Below are 14,648 nucleotides of genomic sequence, written 5' to 3' on the forward strand. Positions count from 1 at the left end.
ATGGTTTAAATTAGATTGTGGATTCGCATTGTTAATGGAGCGACAAGTACCCGTGGCATTCGATAATAGCCTTTTGCTTCTGAACAAATGATGCACAACCGTTGATGTATAAACCTTCTAATGTTTAAACTTCCTAGTTTCCTTGATAAATTTATTTATTTATTTATTATCTTTTTCTTCTTTTCTCTTTCAAGTCGATCTCTGAGTCTAAATATAAGATCTATGATTTGTTGTCTCTGGCGCGATTCCAAAACAACTTTTTCCCCTGAGAGAAGTTTCCAGTTCTGTCACTGACAAATGGAGTTTCATTCTTTTTTTTCTTTTGCGCGCGCGCGAAAATTGATCGAGAAACGAAGAGCAAAATTTTGAGTTGTAGATATTGCATTTTTTTATTCGACAAACAACAAGGACGACTTCTATTTTCAATTATTGAAAATAAACGTTGAATGAAGTAATATCTCCAATTTATATTTGGCTTTCTGAGAAAACTATTAGTACAGTCACAAAATTCCTATTACATGAATCTTATCTAAATTTCGTTTCACCAGGCGTCAAAGCAAGCTGAGCAACGTAATTCCGCAAGAACATCCGATTACGTAACGTTTACTATTTCTACAATCGATATTGAAAAAAGCGCACGCATACAATAGGATAGGATTCGGTACTTTGTATCCTCTCTCAATTGCTTTTAGCCGGTTACAAAACAACGATCGACCCGAATTCACGCCAAACGAATTGGTTGTCGATGAGACGCAATTCGATACAATTCGACTAAGCAGGTGGCTGTAAAATTTTCCCCCTTCGTATCGACGAATGGAAAATACATGGGACAAAAATAGCAGCATCAGGATTGAAATATCAATCGAAGCATCGGCGATGCGAGGTAAAAGAAAATTCGTACAAAATTCACAAATAAAATTTGTGAAATCGTTACAATTAATAAACGTTGATAAATAGATCGGACACTGTTCGCGACGATAATAATATCTCCATAATTTTTACGTAAACTTCTATGGCGTGAAAATAAAATAATTTAAAAAAAAAGAAAAAAAAAAAAAGAAAAACGGAAAAAAATAGCATTGTATTTGTTCCACAAATGTGAATTGGAATTGGACGAGAAAAGGAAAGGCGAGAAAGGAACAGACAGCCGACTAATCGTTTCCACGCCTTATCAGGGAAGAACACCTAGCTCGATCTTTCCCATTACAGGTTGGATGTGTGTCATTTACACGGTTTGACGCGCGCGCGAGTTTCACTCCACCTGGCCGAGTGTATTTTCCTCGAACCACGTGGTTAACTGGAACGCGACGAAAGTCAGCGAATCGATGACACATTTTTGCGAACCGAGTCCTCGTTCCCGTAGTCCTCGCGCGATTGTCGAACCTAACGTAAAAAGTTTTCCACCGGAAAATCTACATTCTCGACGTAATTGCATTCCAATTTCCCCCCCCCCCCTTCCTTTACTTTGCGCCCTTTGCATTCAATCTTAGATTGATAAATACGCTTCTTTCTATCGATTATATTATATTATGCGTTTACAAAAATTTATCCAAGTTTGACAAGAATGAATTTAAAATTGGACTGGAGTTTAAAAAAAAAAAAAAAAAATGATTTCTGAATCTATTATTCAACGAATGAAAAGGTATTTTAGGAATCTCCTTGTAACAAGCGGAAAAGTATAGCGACATCGAAGTGGCATTAATCAAACGGGATGAAGCATACCATGGGACGTGTGCGCGAACAGAGAGCCAAGGGCAAATTGAAATATTTCATTTAAATGTGGCCACGAAAAAAAAGAGGCAAACAAAGATATAAATTGTCCAATGTAACGAACAGAAACAAAAGAGAAAGAGGGAGAGGGAGGGAGAGAATTTATTTCATTTCACCCTGGAGCATCGTTACCTACGTCGAAATAAATCTTAAATCCCAAAAAATTCTATGGAGGGGAGGGGAAGAGAGAGAGATACACACACGCACATGCGAAGATTATTACACGAATTTAACACATAAGCTTATACTTATATCGTTCAATGTATAAGTTTAATTCGACAATGCATTTCCCGTCGAATCGTTACGTCGTTTGTGATCTCGATTTTCACCGACGTGAAAATTTCGTAATTAAAAATAAATGACGCGCGTTGTGAAAATGTACGACGAGAACGAGAGAAAAACTGGAAAGTATATCGAGATCGAAAATAGTTCGCGCTTTCGTAGAAACGGATTAATCGAAATAATTAATTCGCGAAAGAGCGTCGATGATCCGTATTCATACATACGATTATTTGGAAATCGTTTCGATTCGTGCGTTCAATTACGATGAGGTTTTCTTTATGGATCCGCGGTACCGAGGTAAATTGATCGAAAACGGGAGGCCCTATTTTTCTCGTGCGTGAATCCTCGTAAATTTACATTGGGACCGAGCACGAGTTCCATCGATAAATTAAATTGCACCGTATTGGCGTTCATGTATAATTAAAATTTGCAGGTATTTCAATCTATTATACGGACGAAAAGACGCAAAAATATTTGCACAATTAATTGTAATGGATAAAAGGCATAACTAATTTGCCTGTAATTACATTAACGCGATGTTACGTAATGTTGTACGAGGTCAATAATGAGAATATAAAAAACAAGATGGGAGAAAAAAATGCAAATTTTTTGTGAAAACTTTTAGCAAAAAAAAATGATAAAATTGAACAATTTCCTGTTTCCACAAATTCCTGCATTTTACATTTTATATATATATATTTAACCGCTTTCTGAAAATTTTTGAAAATTTATTATAACTAATAAATAATTAATAATTATTAAAATTCTCATATAAAAATCTTCCTACAAAAATAAATTCAATTAATCACGCATAATTGTACGACGACTTCTTCTTTTGCAATAGTCAAATTATCTTACAAAAATGTTTTGTATTTGTATAAAAATTATCATTAACATTCCTAGTCGATAGAAAATTATGCAGCGTTAAATTAATTAACGCTGTGAGCGATAAAAATTCTTGCAACGAAATTTTCGATAAAAATAATTCCTAACTAAAAATAATCGCAATGACCCTTTTAGGGGATAGAGGATCCACAAGTTGGTAATCTCTCAGAAACAATATCCCCTACACAATGCGCGGTGCGTAAGGCAATTTACGCCGCGATTACACCATACGGGCTAGCAAAATAAGCGCGCGTTAAAAAGTAAAAAGGGCGCGAGCCAGCGAAAATAATGAAACGTGGAAGGAGGGGTGGTCCGCGGGCATCCTCCTCCCCGATGGCCCATTGTTTCGCGCGGGGACACACGCCGGTGCGTGTCGTGAGCACGCGCGCTCGCGTGACTATGGGCGTGCGTGTGAACTCACGCGGCCACCTCCGCGCCTCGTCGTTTTTCTCTCTTGATAACGCGTGTGCCAGCATTAATGTTTGCAGTCACAAGTTGGAAAGTTTTGTGATGGCAACCCCGAACGAACAGTTGCCAGGGAAACGGTTTGTTGTGCCATTGTGTTCAACCCCACCGGCAGAAATTCACCGACCGAACCCCGTCCACTACCCCTACCGTAGCTACAATGCCCCTACCTGAGCGCAACCTAACTCGACTTGACCTAGCCCAAACTAGTTATAGTACCAACAACCAATCGGCAAGATTAAATTTCTCTTGGAACCGTTCCTCGCTGTTACTTTTCCGTAGAGCACTCTATATCATATTCGATTCCACGATTATGAATGATATCCATGCGATATCATTATTGCGAGACCCGTCGATATCTTTATCGACTGCCTTATCGACGACTCAGGATTTATATATGAGAGAGAAGGGATAAGAGTCAAATGAGGCAAAGAGAATAAAAACAATGTAATCTATTAAAATATTAATAATTAAAGAAAGAATCTTAAATTATAAATATATTATATATATAAACATAAGAATAAAAAATATAAGAATGATCGTACTGTATAGTTATCATTCGTGGTTAGAAAAAAGTGCATCCCAAATGAGGAATAAGAAGACAAGAAAGAGAAAGAAAGAAAAAAGTTAAGATGATGGCTTAAAAGAATGAAAGAAAAAGTGGATCGGCAGAACGTAATAAGGACGCTTATCGATGGAGGAATTGATAAAGATTTTAAGGATAGATCATCAAGATTGAAGAGTAACAAAAATCCTGGTACTACTTTAAAATATGGTAATATGGGCAAATTTATTAAAGGATAATGTAGCGTAATAAAATTTTGGTTAGGATTTATACGAACTTATACATACTATTATACATGTAAATTAAAAGCTTCTTTTACGAAAATGTAAACGATAGAATGTTTGGTTCATTCATGAGGATTTTCTAACCAAAAAAATCACAAAGGAATTTACTAATTGAAAGATACACATGTATGTGCATGAATCACGATTAGAATAGTATGATCGAATATTTAACAATATAATCGATGAATTAATTGCAGAGTCTAGCAAACATTGTCAGAAGCAGTTAGCGTTACGAGGAAATAATTAGAGTCGAAGTTCATGGTGGAATGATCAGAAGATACGCTAGCTAAAGACAAGGAAATCGTTAATACACGTGGGATTATTCGATAACGAGCTAGCAGCATTAAGGAAATTAAATATGTCGATTATATACTTGATAATTATTTCAACGATTGTTATTAACCGAAAAAGTTCAATTCAGATGAAGCGAATATAAAGATATACAAAAATCGATGAAGTTATTCGTCAAATTTTTATTATTAAGTGTAAAATTATTAAATATTTGTATAAAATAAGTTAATTTAAATCATTTACAATTAAAAATTAGCTAGATATATTAAATTATTATTATTAAAATAATCAATACCTTAAATGAAAATGATTATATTAATTGAATTGATAAAACAATAAATAAAAATTCTAATTTGACAACGTGAAATTTGTAATAATTACTCAACATGAATATTGTAACGTAAACGATCGATTTTTGTAATTAATTTAATAATTTGTATTCTTATCGATAATAAAATTATGAAATAAACTATTTATATAATGAGAATGTAAAAAATGAAATTTCTAAAAAAAATTATTAAATATGCAGAATAATTTTTTTCTTTCTGTTAATTTTAATTTAATATGGCGCCATCTACTTTTAGAGTTAAGCAATACATTGCCGTGTAAATATTTCTAAGATAAAAGTTCGTACACACGCGTAATTCAATATCGATTCAATAATTTCCATCGAACAGATTCTCAATCGAAACGAAACGTTAATCGAATCATTACAACATAAGAGGACTACATTTGTCATGTGCAAAAACGTTAATCCCAACTCCCATCGGATAACATCGTTTCCGATTCACAGATGGAGTATGTTTCGTTGTAAAAAACAGTGTAAAACTAATTCCACTACAGTTTCGCGCAATAAATTAATCGTGCATCTAAGCTTTGAATCAAAATTATCAATACATAAAAGCATTCTTAAGACAATAATCACAATTTAGGAATTACTTAATGATGAACGCAAAAAATATCGTACAAAAAATTATGCAAACACGTGATACGAAAAAAAACTATTGTGTCATTGGCTATGGAATACTTTTTTATACGACGCTACGCCCTGCATTGAATAACCAGTTAGATAACAAAGATTCGTTGAAGGAATAATACGAAGTTATTCTTCCGGATTCAAATTACGTGACAAACAATCGCATATAGATAATATTATTCTGAAAAGAAAATGCATGTAATCGCTCACGCATTATAAGTAATATAGGATATTGTATGGCATAAAACAGTAAGCACAATTCATTAACTTACTACTCTTATCAAGTAAGATAATGTTCATTGTTCAGTTTTATCCAATTAATTAGTCATTATATGATAGTGAATGATGAAGAAATTGATCAAATGAAAACGGTACATAAATACGATATGCTCGCACGTTCATGTTATTCCAAAATACGTAAATTTCTACAGACATATTATGCGTGGTCGCATGGCCGAAATTATTGACTTAACTGTCGATTCAAAGCGTCTAAAAACGCATGGCGTAGAATCACTACTGGAAAAAACATCGAGTTCGTTATTATACTCGACATATAACCTCAACAACTTTATTAACATTCCAAAAACTTTATAAATTTTATTCTCGAATATTTTATAAAATTTAGAGTCACAAATGGTTCGAACTATCATTTACGGCTTGACCACGCGTACGGAAGAGGGCTGACGCGCGAGGGTCAGAAACTAACCCCCAAAAAAATGTATACGTCGTCCTTTCGGAACGAAACACACTTTACTATCGTAATTATACGTAAATTATATAGAATTTAGAAATCTTAACGAAAAAGTATTAAAGCATAATAAGAATTTCGACTTACCCGATGCGTAAAAGAACTCCAGAACTTGATATAAACCGGATGAATTCTCACTCACAAACACGAAACTTAACAGCAATCACGATACAATGGCGAACAGCGGGTGCGTAGCAGGGACTGAGCTAATGCTCTCGCCATCTGTCGAGCATTTCGCCAAATTATTGACGAAAAGGACATCTTCCATTGGTCCGTCTCCTCCAATCAGGATATGGTTTCGATTTACGCGGGAATGCTTTGGCGCTACGCAGCCATATTGTAAATTCATTCGAATTATAAGTTGATAACTGTAATGTCAAAAAAAATGAATTGTAATATTCATAATCTTGATCAATCATTATCTGGTAATATAAAATTTATATTTCATTTTTTATTTTTTATAATTTATGATTTTATATTTTTTAATGTAATATTATTATGATTATTATAAATAATATGATAGAAATGGAAGTACAATATGATGATAAGATTCAAGCAAACTCGAATTCTGATGAATTACATCAAATGAATAAAGAAATAAATGATATTAAATCAAAATTACTCGAATGTCAAAAAGAATATGAATATACAGAGGTAGAAATACATAATGTCAATCAATTGAAAGATAAAGGAATATATGTATTAAATAATGTAGAAAGAAATTACAATAATTTAGATGAAGAGTTAAAACAAATTCATTGTAACTATGTAAAATGTATCGAGAAAGTTAATTCTGATAATGACATTATTCAACAAAGAATTAATTCATTAACAATGCAAAGAGATAACTTAAGAAAAAAATTAGATGAATTAAAGAAAACAACAGATGAAAATAATAAAAAATTGATAGAAATCAAAAATATGATTATAATTCAAGAGGTACATTTCATTATATAATATATACACATCAATATAATCAATATAATCAAACTAATTTTTATATTTTTATTTCTAGAAGAAAAATATTGCATTAATACGAAAATTAAAAAGAATTACAGAAAATGTATATATTACACCAGATTTAAGAAGAAGAGTAAATATGATTTTAATGGATTCCAGATTTACTAACATAAAAAATTCTAATTATAAAATATAAACTAATAAACTATATAATTTAATATTAATAAACTAATAATTTAATAAACTAATAAACTATATAATATTTAATATATGTATTTATGTACTTAATATTATATAATTCACAAAATTATAAAATAAGATTTCTTCTATTTACAGTTTTAACAATATTTACCTATTTTTTACAATATTCTTTATCTATTTAATTTTTTCAATTCTATCATTTATTCATTATCTAATAATATTAGACACTTTTGCAATACTTCCATTCTTTCTTCTAATGAATTTATAGCAATTTGAGTTTTATTTATAGATTCTGTTATGGTATCATTCATAGTCACAATATTTGATCTCTTTTCTGCAATTTTTTCCATTAAAATTTTATTTTCTTCTTCCATCTCATTTACACGCTTTTCCAATAACTCGCTTTCTTCTTTAATCTTCTGTGCATCCAATGAACGTAAATGCGAAGATACATTGCCAGGTGGTCTCCTGAAATAAACATGAAATATAAATAATATATACATATATATATATAAAATTATTATCAATTATAAAATTATTTATCAATTATAAATTAATAATTAGATATCGATTGTGACTTACCAAGCATCTTCGACCATAGAAGCATCTTCGTCCGATAACTTTGCAATTCTTTCTAATCCATTCTTTAAACTTCCTTCATTCAATATATCCTCCAAATCGTCGTTCATATTATCAAAAAGTTCCTTGCACATCGCTTTATATAATTTTTGACCAATATTCCGTTTTGATTTTAAAATTGTTAGAATCTTTATAAAAGCATCTTCACTGAAATATTTTTGAATAGTTTTTAAATATTCATTCAAATAAAATATTAATTTTAAATTTTACAACAAATTAATTGTACTTTTTATGAATATTAATTAATCTACTTAAAGTTACTTAGTGTTAATTTTAATTAATTTTCATTAATTTAAAATTTTAATTAATTTTAATTAATTTTAAAAATATCATATATAGAAATATATAATGCATAGAATAATACATCTTGTTTATATTTTATTTATTAATTTTATTGGTACATATAATTATTAATTGATACAAAAATGTGTATAGATTATTGTGTATATATAAAACAATACAAGAAAATAATAATATTATTTTTTAAATAAAATGAAATAATACTAAATAAATTGTGCATTTAATAATCATTATGACGTGGCTCTACTATTGCCGAGATCAAATTTTTCTTTGTTTACCGTCCATAAAGGCTCGCGCGATTGAATGGGGGAAGAACCAGTATTCGGACAAGCCAATCCAGTTTCGTAGTATTACAAGCATACAATAGCAATTCGTAATCGCATTACACAATTTCCGTAAATTTTTCCGTAAATGATTATAAACATAAAATCTACTGCTTTTAATTATAAAAATATAAAAGATTAGATTATTTAATTCATTTAATACAATTTAACTTTAAAAAAAATTAAATATTTTTATAAAGAAAATTTACATAGAAACTTGTAATATTTTTTATATACAATTTTATAGATTTATATACGATACACTTAAACATACAATATTACATATTTTGTGAGAAATGCAGGAAATTACGAACATAAAGACCACACCTTTGATTCTTCTTCCGTTGATTTATGCGCACTCAATCAGGCCGGGACGGGTGCAATTTGATGTCGACACTACATATTTGCATTAGTCCTGACCTAATTGAATACGCTTCGTGATATGTTTCTTCATTTCTTCATTTCAAATTTTAATTTGATCACTTTTATGAGATCATTATGAAAAAAATCTTACCATAAATCTTCACATCAGAATAGAAAATTATAGAATCAAAAAAAAGAAAGTAATGTATGTAAATAATGAAAATAATGAATACTTCAGTCGTAAAACACGTTCATCACTAAGCTATTTTAACGTGAGAATAACGGACGAACAGAAGCACCCGTACGATCCCCACGACACGTACTATACGAATGATGGAGCCGAACGATGGTGACCACACCAGGGACCCTTTGTTTCCTCGAACAGTTCGTGGAATTCTTCGAAGGTCAACTAGTGTGTTGGGTTTCAAAGAGCGGCAAATTCTGGGAAGCCAGAATCGAAGGGAACCAATTTTGAAAATCGACTTGTGCTCACAGAACTACCAAATAGCAATGGACAATTGTTTAGCCACGTGAACACCGACAAATTAACATATGACTTCCAGAGAGGCCAATGACATCGAGTAACACCATCGTTCGTTTGGCTCATTGGTGATCCCTCCTTCTCTTTCATCATCTCTTCCTCCTCTTTTTACCGCCGATAAACGAAGTATCATGCTCACTAAAATATATTACTACATCTTACTTGGTTCTCACTGATTATGCATTCTCTTTGGCTTTCTTAATTAAAACAGCATTCTTAACCGCGGCTCGTACTTGACATACTTATATACATTGCTAGTACTGTTATCGTGCAAAGATACGCGAAAACATAACCTGAAATTCAACGATAATATAACCAAACTTGATTTTCGTACAATAAATCACTTCCACATACATTTATTTTAAATTTTCGATTACTGTATATTTTACAATTTTATTTTTTAAAATATAATTTATATTTCAATATTAATATTGGAAAAATATTATAAACATATTGGTAATTATTCGGAATAACAAGGTCCTCAACAAATAATTTTTAGAATGTTGCAGAATAAAATTTTAAACAACTTTTTCCTTTATATATTATCAGCCTTAATTTTCGAAATACTTGCAAAAAAGAGATTGCTATTATTTCATGGAATTTTTTTTATACATATATATTTTATAGTTGTACATGCATAAATATACAACTACTTATTTATTGTTTTTATAAGTACATTGCAGTAAGCGGCGTCAAAATGTCAAAATATATAACAGAAAAACCGGTCAAAAAGTTATTTTCTTATAGATTATGATGAATTTAATATCTCAAATCCAATGCCAAATTTGAACATTCTTCAGATCTGCGAAATGCAAAAATAAAATATAAAATTCATTCTTTTGGGAAATTACAATGATTAAAATTATAATGAATATCATTTTTAGTTCAGTAGTATCATTTATCGTTGTAATTTCGATGGCTCAAAAATTATTTTATTTTTGTATTCTGTAAAATACGAACGATGCTTAAGCTCGATATTGGATTCGAGACATTTTAATTCATCATAATTCATAAAAAAGTTAGTTTAAAATTTTTTATTAATTCACTTGTTATACATCTTAGTTGTTTGCTGTTGCTGTGTTTATATTAACAGAAAATAAATGGAAATCGTATACTTATGCATATGCAACTGCGATATGTATACATTCTTAGAAATTCTATGTAGCAATTTTTTAAAAAAAAACTGAGCGGCGATAATAAAAAAAAAAAATTATTTAAAATATTGATTTTATAAACAACATTTTCAAAAATTATAAAAATCAGTGAAAGTCTTCTTATTTCATAATTATCTATACATTTTTTAAATATATTTATAATTAAAAACTTATAATTTGGATTTAAATATTAATTAATTGCGCATGCGCATATATATATATATATATATATATCTAAAAGAACCGGGAACGCCAAGCTGACAGCTTACATAACCTCTAAACATTATTTCCTAATAACATATAATATAAAAATAATATATTTTATTTTAATTATGATAAATATTTTTTTCGTTTGCGCAACAAAACAATAAAAATGATGTTTTTAATTTAAATATTGAAATAATATTAATTACCTCACTGATTCTGCAATGCATTTAAAGCTATTTGAAACTCCAAGTTGAAATAGAAAAATGTTATTTGGATGCTGCTGCTCTCGATCCTCTTCCATTTCGATTGAATAATATTGTATAATTACTAAATTCTTGAATTTCAATAACTGAATATTTCACAAAAACTGGATATAACGGTTTTTCCATTCTACAAAATGCAAACTTCTACCACAAACAAGCTATAGAACAGACCTATCATACTGTGGGGAACTTCGTGTCCCATGTTCTGAAATACCGATCGTCTAAAAAATCAGACGTTTTACAATGCCCTCTATAATTTAAAATGGTAAATTTAAGAATTATATTCGATTCAATTAAATCAAAATTATTCTAATATAGCAATTTTTAGATTTTTATTTGTAATTTATATTTAATAATGTTTTTCTTTACAATAATAAAAATTTAATACACAATTAAATCTAAGATAAATATTCCAACAATTTTTGTTAGAAAATGAACATGAAAAATGACTTTTATATTATATTTTGAAATTTTATAGAATAAAATAATAATTTTATATTTATAATGTTGAATATTAATTTATAATTATAATTTACAATTTATAATTTATAATTATTATATAATTATGTATTTGAAATTTTAGTCTCTATATGTTTTTATAGTTTTGAAAAAATTTTAAAAATTATTTATTATTAAGTTTTATAAGTATATTTAAAATATATTTAAAAAATAGATCAATCATTTATGCCAAAACATATGCGATTTATCATTCGTAGGTAACAGACTGGAAGAACAACTTTCTATTCACTCGTATCATGAACGAGTTACTATTCCTCATATATTATATTATCAATATTTTATTTCAAATTCATATATATGTCTTCATATATATTTAAATTTAAAAAAAAAAATCTAACACAGACAAAAGACATAAAAAAGTTAAAAAAAAAAAGATAACTTCATATACAATTTTTTTGTTTTATTAAAAATTAATATTAAAAAATATATATTTTCTATAGGAAATATTCTAGGAAATCATAATTTCTGAAAATTAATAATATATAAGAACATTTTATTCAAAATGAATAGTAGAAATGGTTAATGAGAAAAAAATTAAAAATATATGTTACATTGAAAAGAATGTAGTGCTGAGCTTCGCTATCTAATTAACATTCCAATTAAATTAAACACGAATGTGACTCCTAATCATCTGCATCACTATTAATTAGATCTAAGATCACATCGATTTTAATTAGCATGTATTCATGAAATATCTACTAAATATGTAAGAAAGAATAGAATTACTATTATAAATTTAAAAAAAAATATTCCACTAAATTGATTTTTTTTTATTTTTTATAAAATATTTCTTATATTTCAAATTAAATTATTAAAATTATAAAAATTAAATTGACGTCTTAAATTTATCATAAAATTAAACATAATACAAACCGATTGAATTAATTTTTATATTAATTCATGTTTTGACGATGCAGTCGAGCATCGTTTTAAGCTCATGAGTTGAAGGGCTTGCTTTTATATTGTTCAGCATCCAAGGTGAACAGGTCGAGTCCGGGTGTCGGTATACAAACTATATAGAAATTAGATCATCTAACTCCATAGCTCGGGGCTAATGGTTTTCATCTTGGTTACAGCATGACTGCACCCCTACCCTCAGCGAACAGCGGTGTTACAAATGTTCAGCTATGCCTTCAGCTTCAAAGGTCAGCATTGACGGCTAGAAGAAGAAATATTCGCCGTTACTATAGATTCTCAAAGTATCTTAGTCGAACCAATGTGATGCACCTCTATTCCATTATGCAACTAGACTGAACTATATTTTCTTTTCCCGTAACCATGAGCCAGCTCACGAAGAGAAGGCTCAGAGTGTGCTACCGTGAGTACCCATTCACTCGCTCACTCAGGAGATGACCCTTTTAAATCGAGAAAACGACATCTCGGTTAGTCTCGATCGCTTCGATCGTGGAGGATCCCGGATCGAATAATTGCGATATGTTTTCAAATTCCATCGAAGAAGATTCATCAGTAGTAATCTCTAACAAAAGATAATTTTACTAACGTTCCTTTGTTCTTTAATCCTTCTACCATCTTTATCCTGATCAATTACATCGTTCAACTTGGTTATAGCCTAAAGGCATCTAAGCAAAAGGAGAAATGTTTAAATTTTACATATTACTGTGAACGAGAAGCGATTATCATCACGATAGTACGCTCGGTATCCTGGATGAAAGTATATACTAATACGTATTTTAAGAATTCCAATACACAAGAATTCTCCATCAATTGCATCAGGTTGTTGCATAGAATTGCGAGAAGATAGTTTAGTCGCGGGAAACGCGTGCTCATCTACTTCGTCATGCTCCCTGTTATCATTGCGTCCACATGGTTGCATCAAAGCATTCAAAGAACTACCTAAACCGCAAAAATATTTTCCTCCTTTGTCGACCTCTATGTGGTTCTTTCGAAATGGTGCAATCATCTATCTAGTAAGATCGTAACAAAGCAAGATTTGAGATGATAGTAGGGAGGCATTATGCGTGCAGTCCCTCCCGTTCGAGATCATTATTCAATAACGACGTGTGAGCCGCTTCCGCAATTTTCGTTCGTGTCTTATTCTCTTAGAATTCTTACTGGGGAGAAAGTTGATTTGGAATTGTCGTCTGATTATTCTGATTACGGGAATATCCTCGCGGCAATAGAGTATGAAATTATTTCTCTTTACACATGCATATGCCATACTATGTTCATAACTGCAATTAACTAACCTATCAAACCTATACCTAATATTTCCTAATCCATTAAACTGCAACAGATGAACAAATAATGATATTTCACAATGTACTTTAGTCATACAAAATATTTTAACGAAATAAAATATCCAATCTTCTAAAGAATTCAATTTTTTGGAAGAAAACACAAGAACAAAAATGTAGTAGAATCTATTGCTAAGATAGTGGAACAATAAGAAGAAGGTTAAAAAAAAATTTTATTTCTCCTATAAAACTATCAGTAACACCATATTCGGCTTTTACCTAGAAGATCAAGTGTCTCAACTAGAAGAACGATGGAACATTAGAGCATAGATCGCTTATTACTCGGCTAGGATCCCGTCTTCTCATGCACGATCCTTTTTTGGAGACAGCGCCCACCGTTAGAGCGATTCGACGAGCGTCGAGATTGCGGCGGAACAATTCTCGATGAAGTGTTTCACCGATGAACCTCACCTCTGGCATAACACGAGCAGCAAGATAGATGAATGCACGGATAGCACGGCAAAGGGCTGGGTCTTCTCAAAGCGTATCGGTGTATTCGGAGACTCGATCCGTTTAGAAAGCATCCCAGTCTATTCTTTTCAGTTTATTCTTCTCAAGCTAAGATATACATTGTTTCGAACGATCATAGTATCCTATTATCGAGACTCACGATTGCCCCGTTTTTTTTTTTTGCGCGAGCCGCACCCCTATATCAGT

At 30.5% G+C, this 14,648-nt stretch overlaps 3 protein-coding genes across 6 annotated transcripts in view; 1 reads left to right on the forward strand and 2 right to left on the reverse strand.

The window, feature by feature from the left end:
* The window catches only part of LOC122713437 (heterogeneous nuclear ribonucleoprotein K), a 90,890-nt gene extending 84,445 nt beyond the window's left edge, over positions 1 to 6,445 (reverse strand). For all 4 annotated transcript variants that reach the window (XM_043933876.1, XM_043933875.1, XM_043933874.1 and 1 more), the window contains exon 1: positions 6,354 to 6,445. The gene's annotated coding sequence lies outside the window, so the exon portion shown is untranslated. The remainder of the gene's footprint in view (positions 1 to 6,353) is intronic.
* A 206-nt stretch (positions 6,446 to 6,651) lies between these two features.
* Positions 6,652 to 7,386, forward strand: LOC122713430 (the record flags this gene model as incomplete). The annotated part of the gene is made up of 3 exons (XM_043933862.1): positions 6,652 to 6,691; positions 6,823 to 7,205; positions 7,282 to 7,386. Coding segments are annotated over exons 1-3 (528 nt in total), but the record flags the coding sequence as incomplete, so codon positions are not given.
* A 176-nt stretch (positions 7,387 to 7,562) lies between these two features.
* Positions 7,563 to 11,335, reverse strand: LOC122713234. The gene is made up of 3 exons (XM_043933483.1): positions 11,161 to 11,335; positions 8,010 to 8,213; positions 7,563 to 7,895 (listed from the first exon to the last, which is right to left on the reverse strand). Exons 1-3 carry the CDS (start codon positions 11,253 to 11,255, stop codon positions 7,628 to 7,630), a joined length of 567 nt encoding a protein of 188 aa, XP_043789418.1. The 5' UTR covers positions 11,256 to 11,335; the 3' UTR covers positions 7,563 to 7,627.
* Between the last annotated feature and the right edge of the window lie 3,313 nt (positions 11,336 to 14,648).

This window comes from Apis laboriosa, unplaced genomic scaffold (genome assembly GCF_014066325.1).
Source record: "Apis laboriosa isolate Shangri-la unplaced genomic scaffold, ASM1406632v1 scaffold23_cov150, whole genome shotgun sequence".
Lineage (NCBI taxonomy): Eukaryota > Metazoa > Arthropoda > Insecta > Hymenoptera > Apidae > Apis > Apis laboriosa.

What these genes read in the sequence shown, in the direction of transcription:
- LOC122713234 (XM_043933483.1), bottom strand. Translation starts at nt 11,255, where the DNA reads ATGGAAGAGGATCGAGAGCAGCAGCATCCAAATAACATTTTTCTATTT. An exon ending in TGCATTGCAGAATCAGTGAG is followed by an intron (nt 8,214 to 11,160) that starts GTAATTAATATT and finishes AAAATATTTCAG; the next exon opens with TGAAGATGCTTTTATAAAGA. An exon ending in TCTATGGTCGAAGATGCTTG is followed by an intron (nt 7,896 to 8,009) that starts GTAAGTCACAAT and finishes TGTTTATTTCAG; the next exon opens with GAGACCACCTGGCAATGTAT.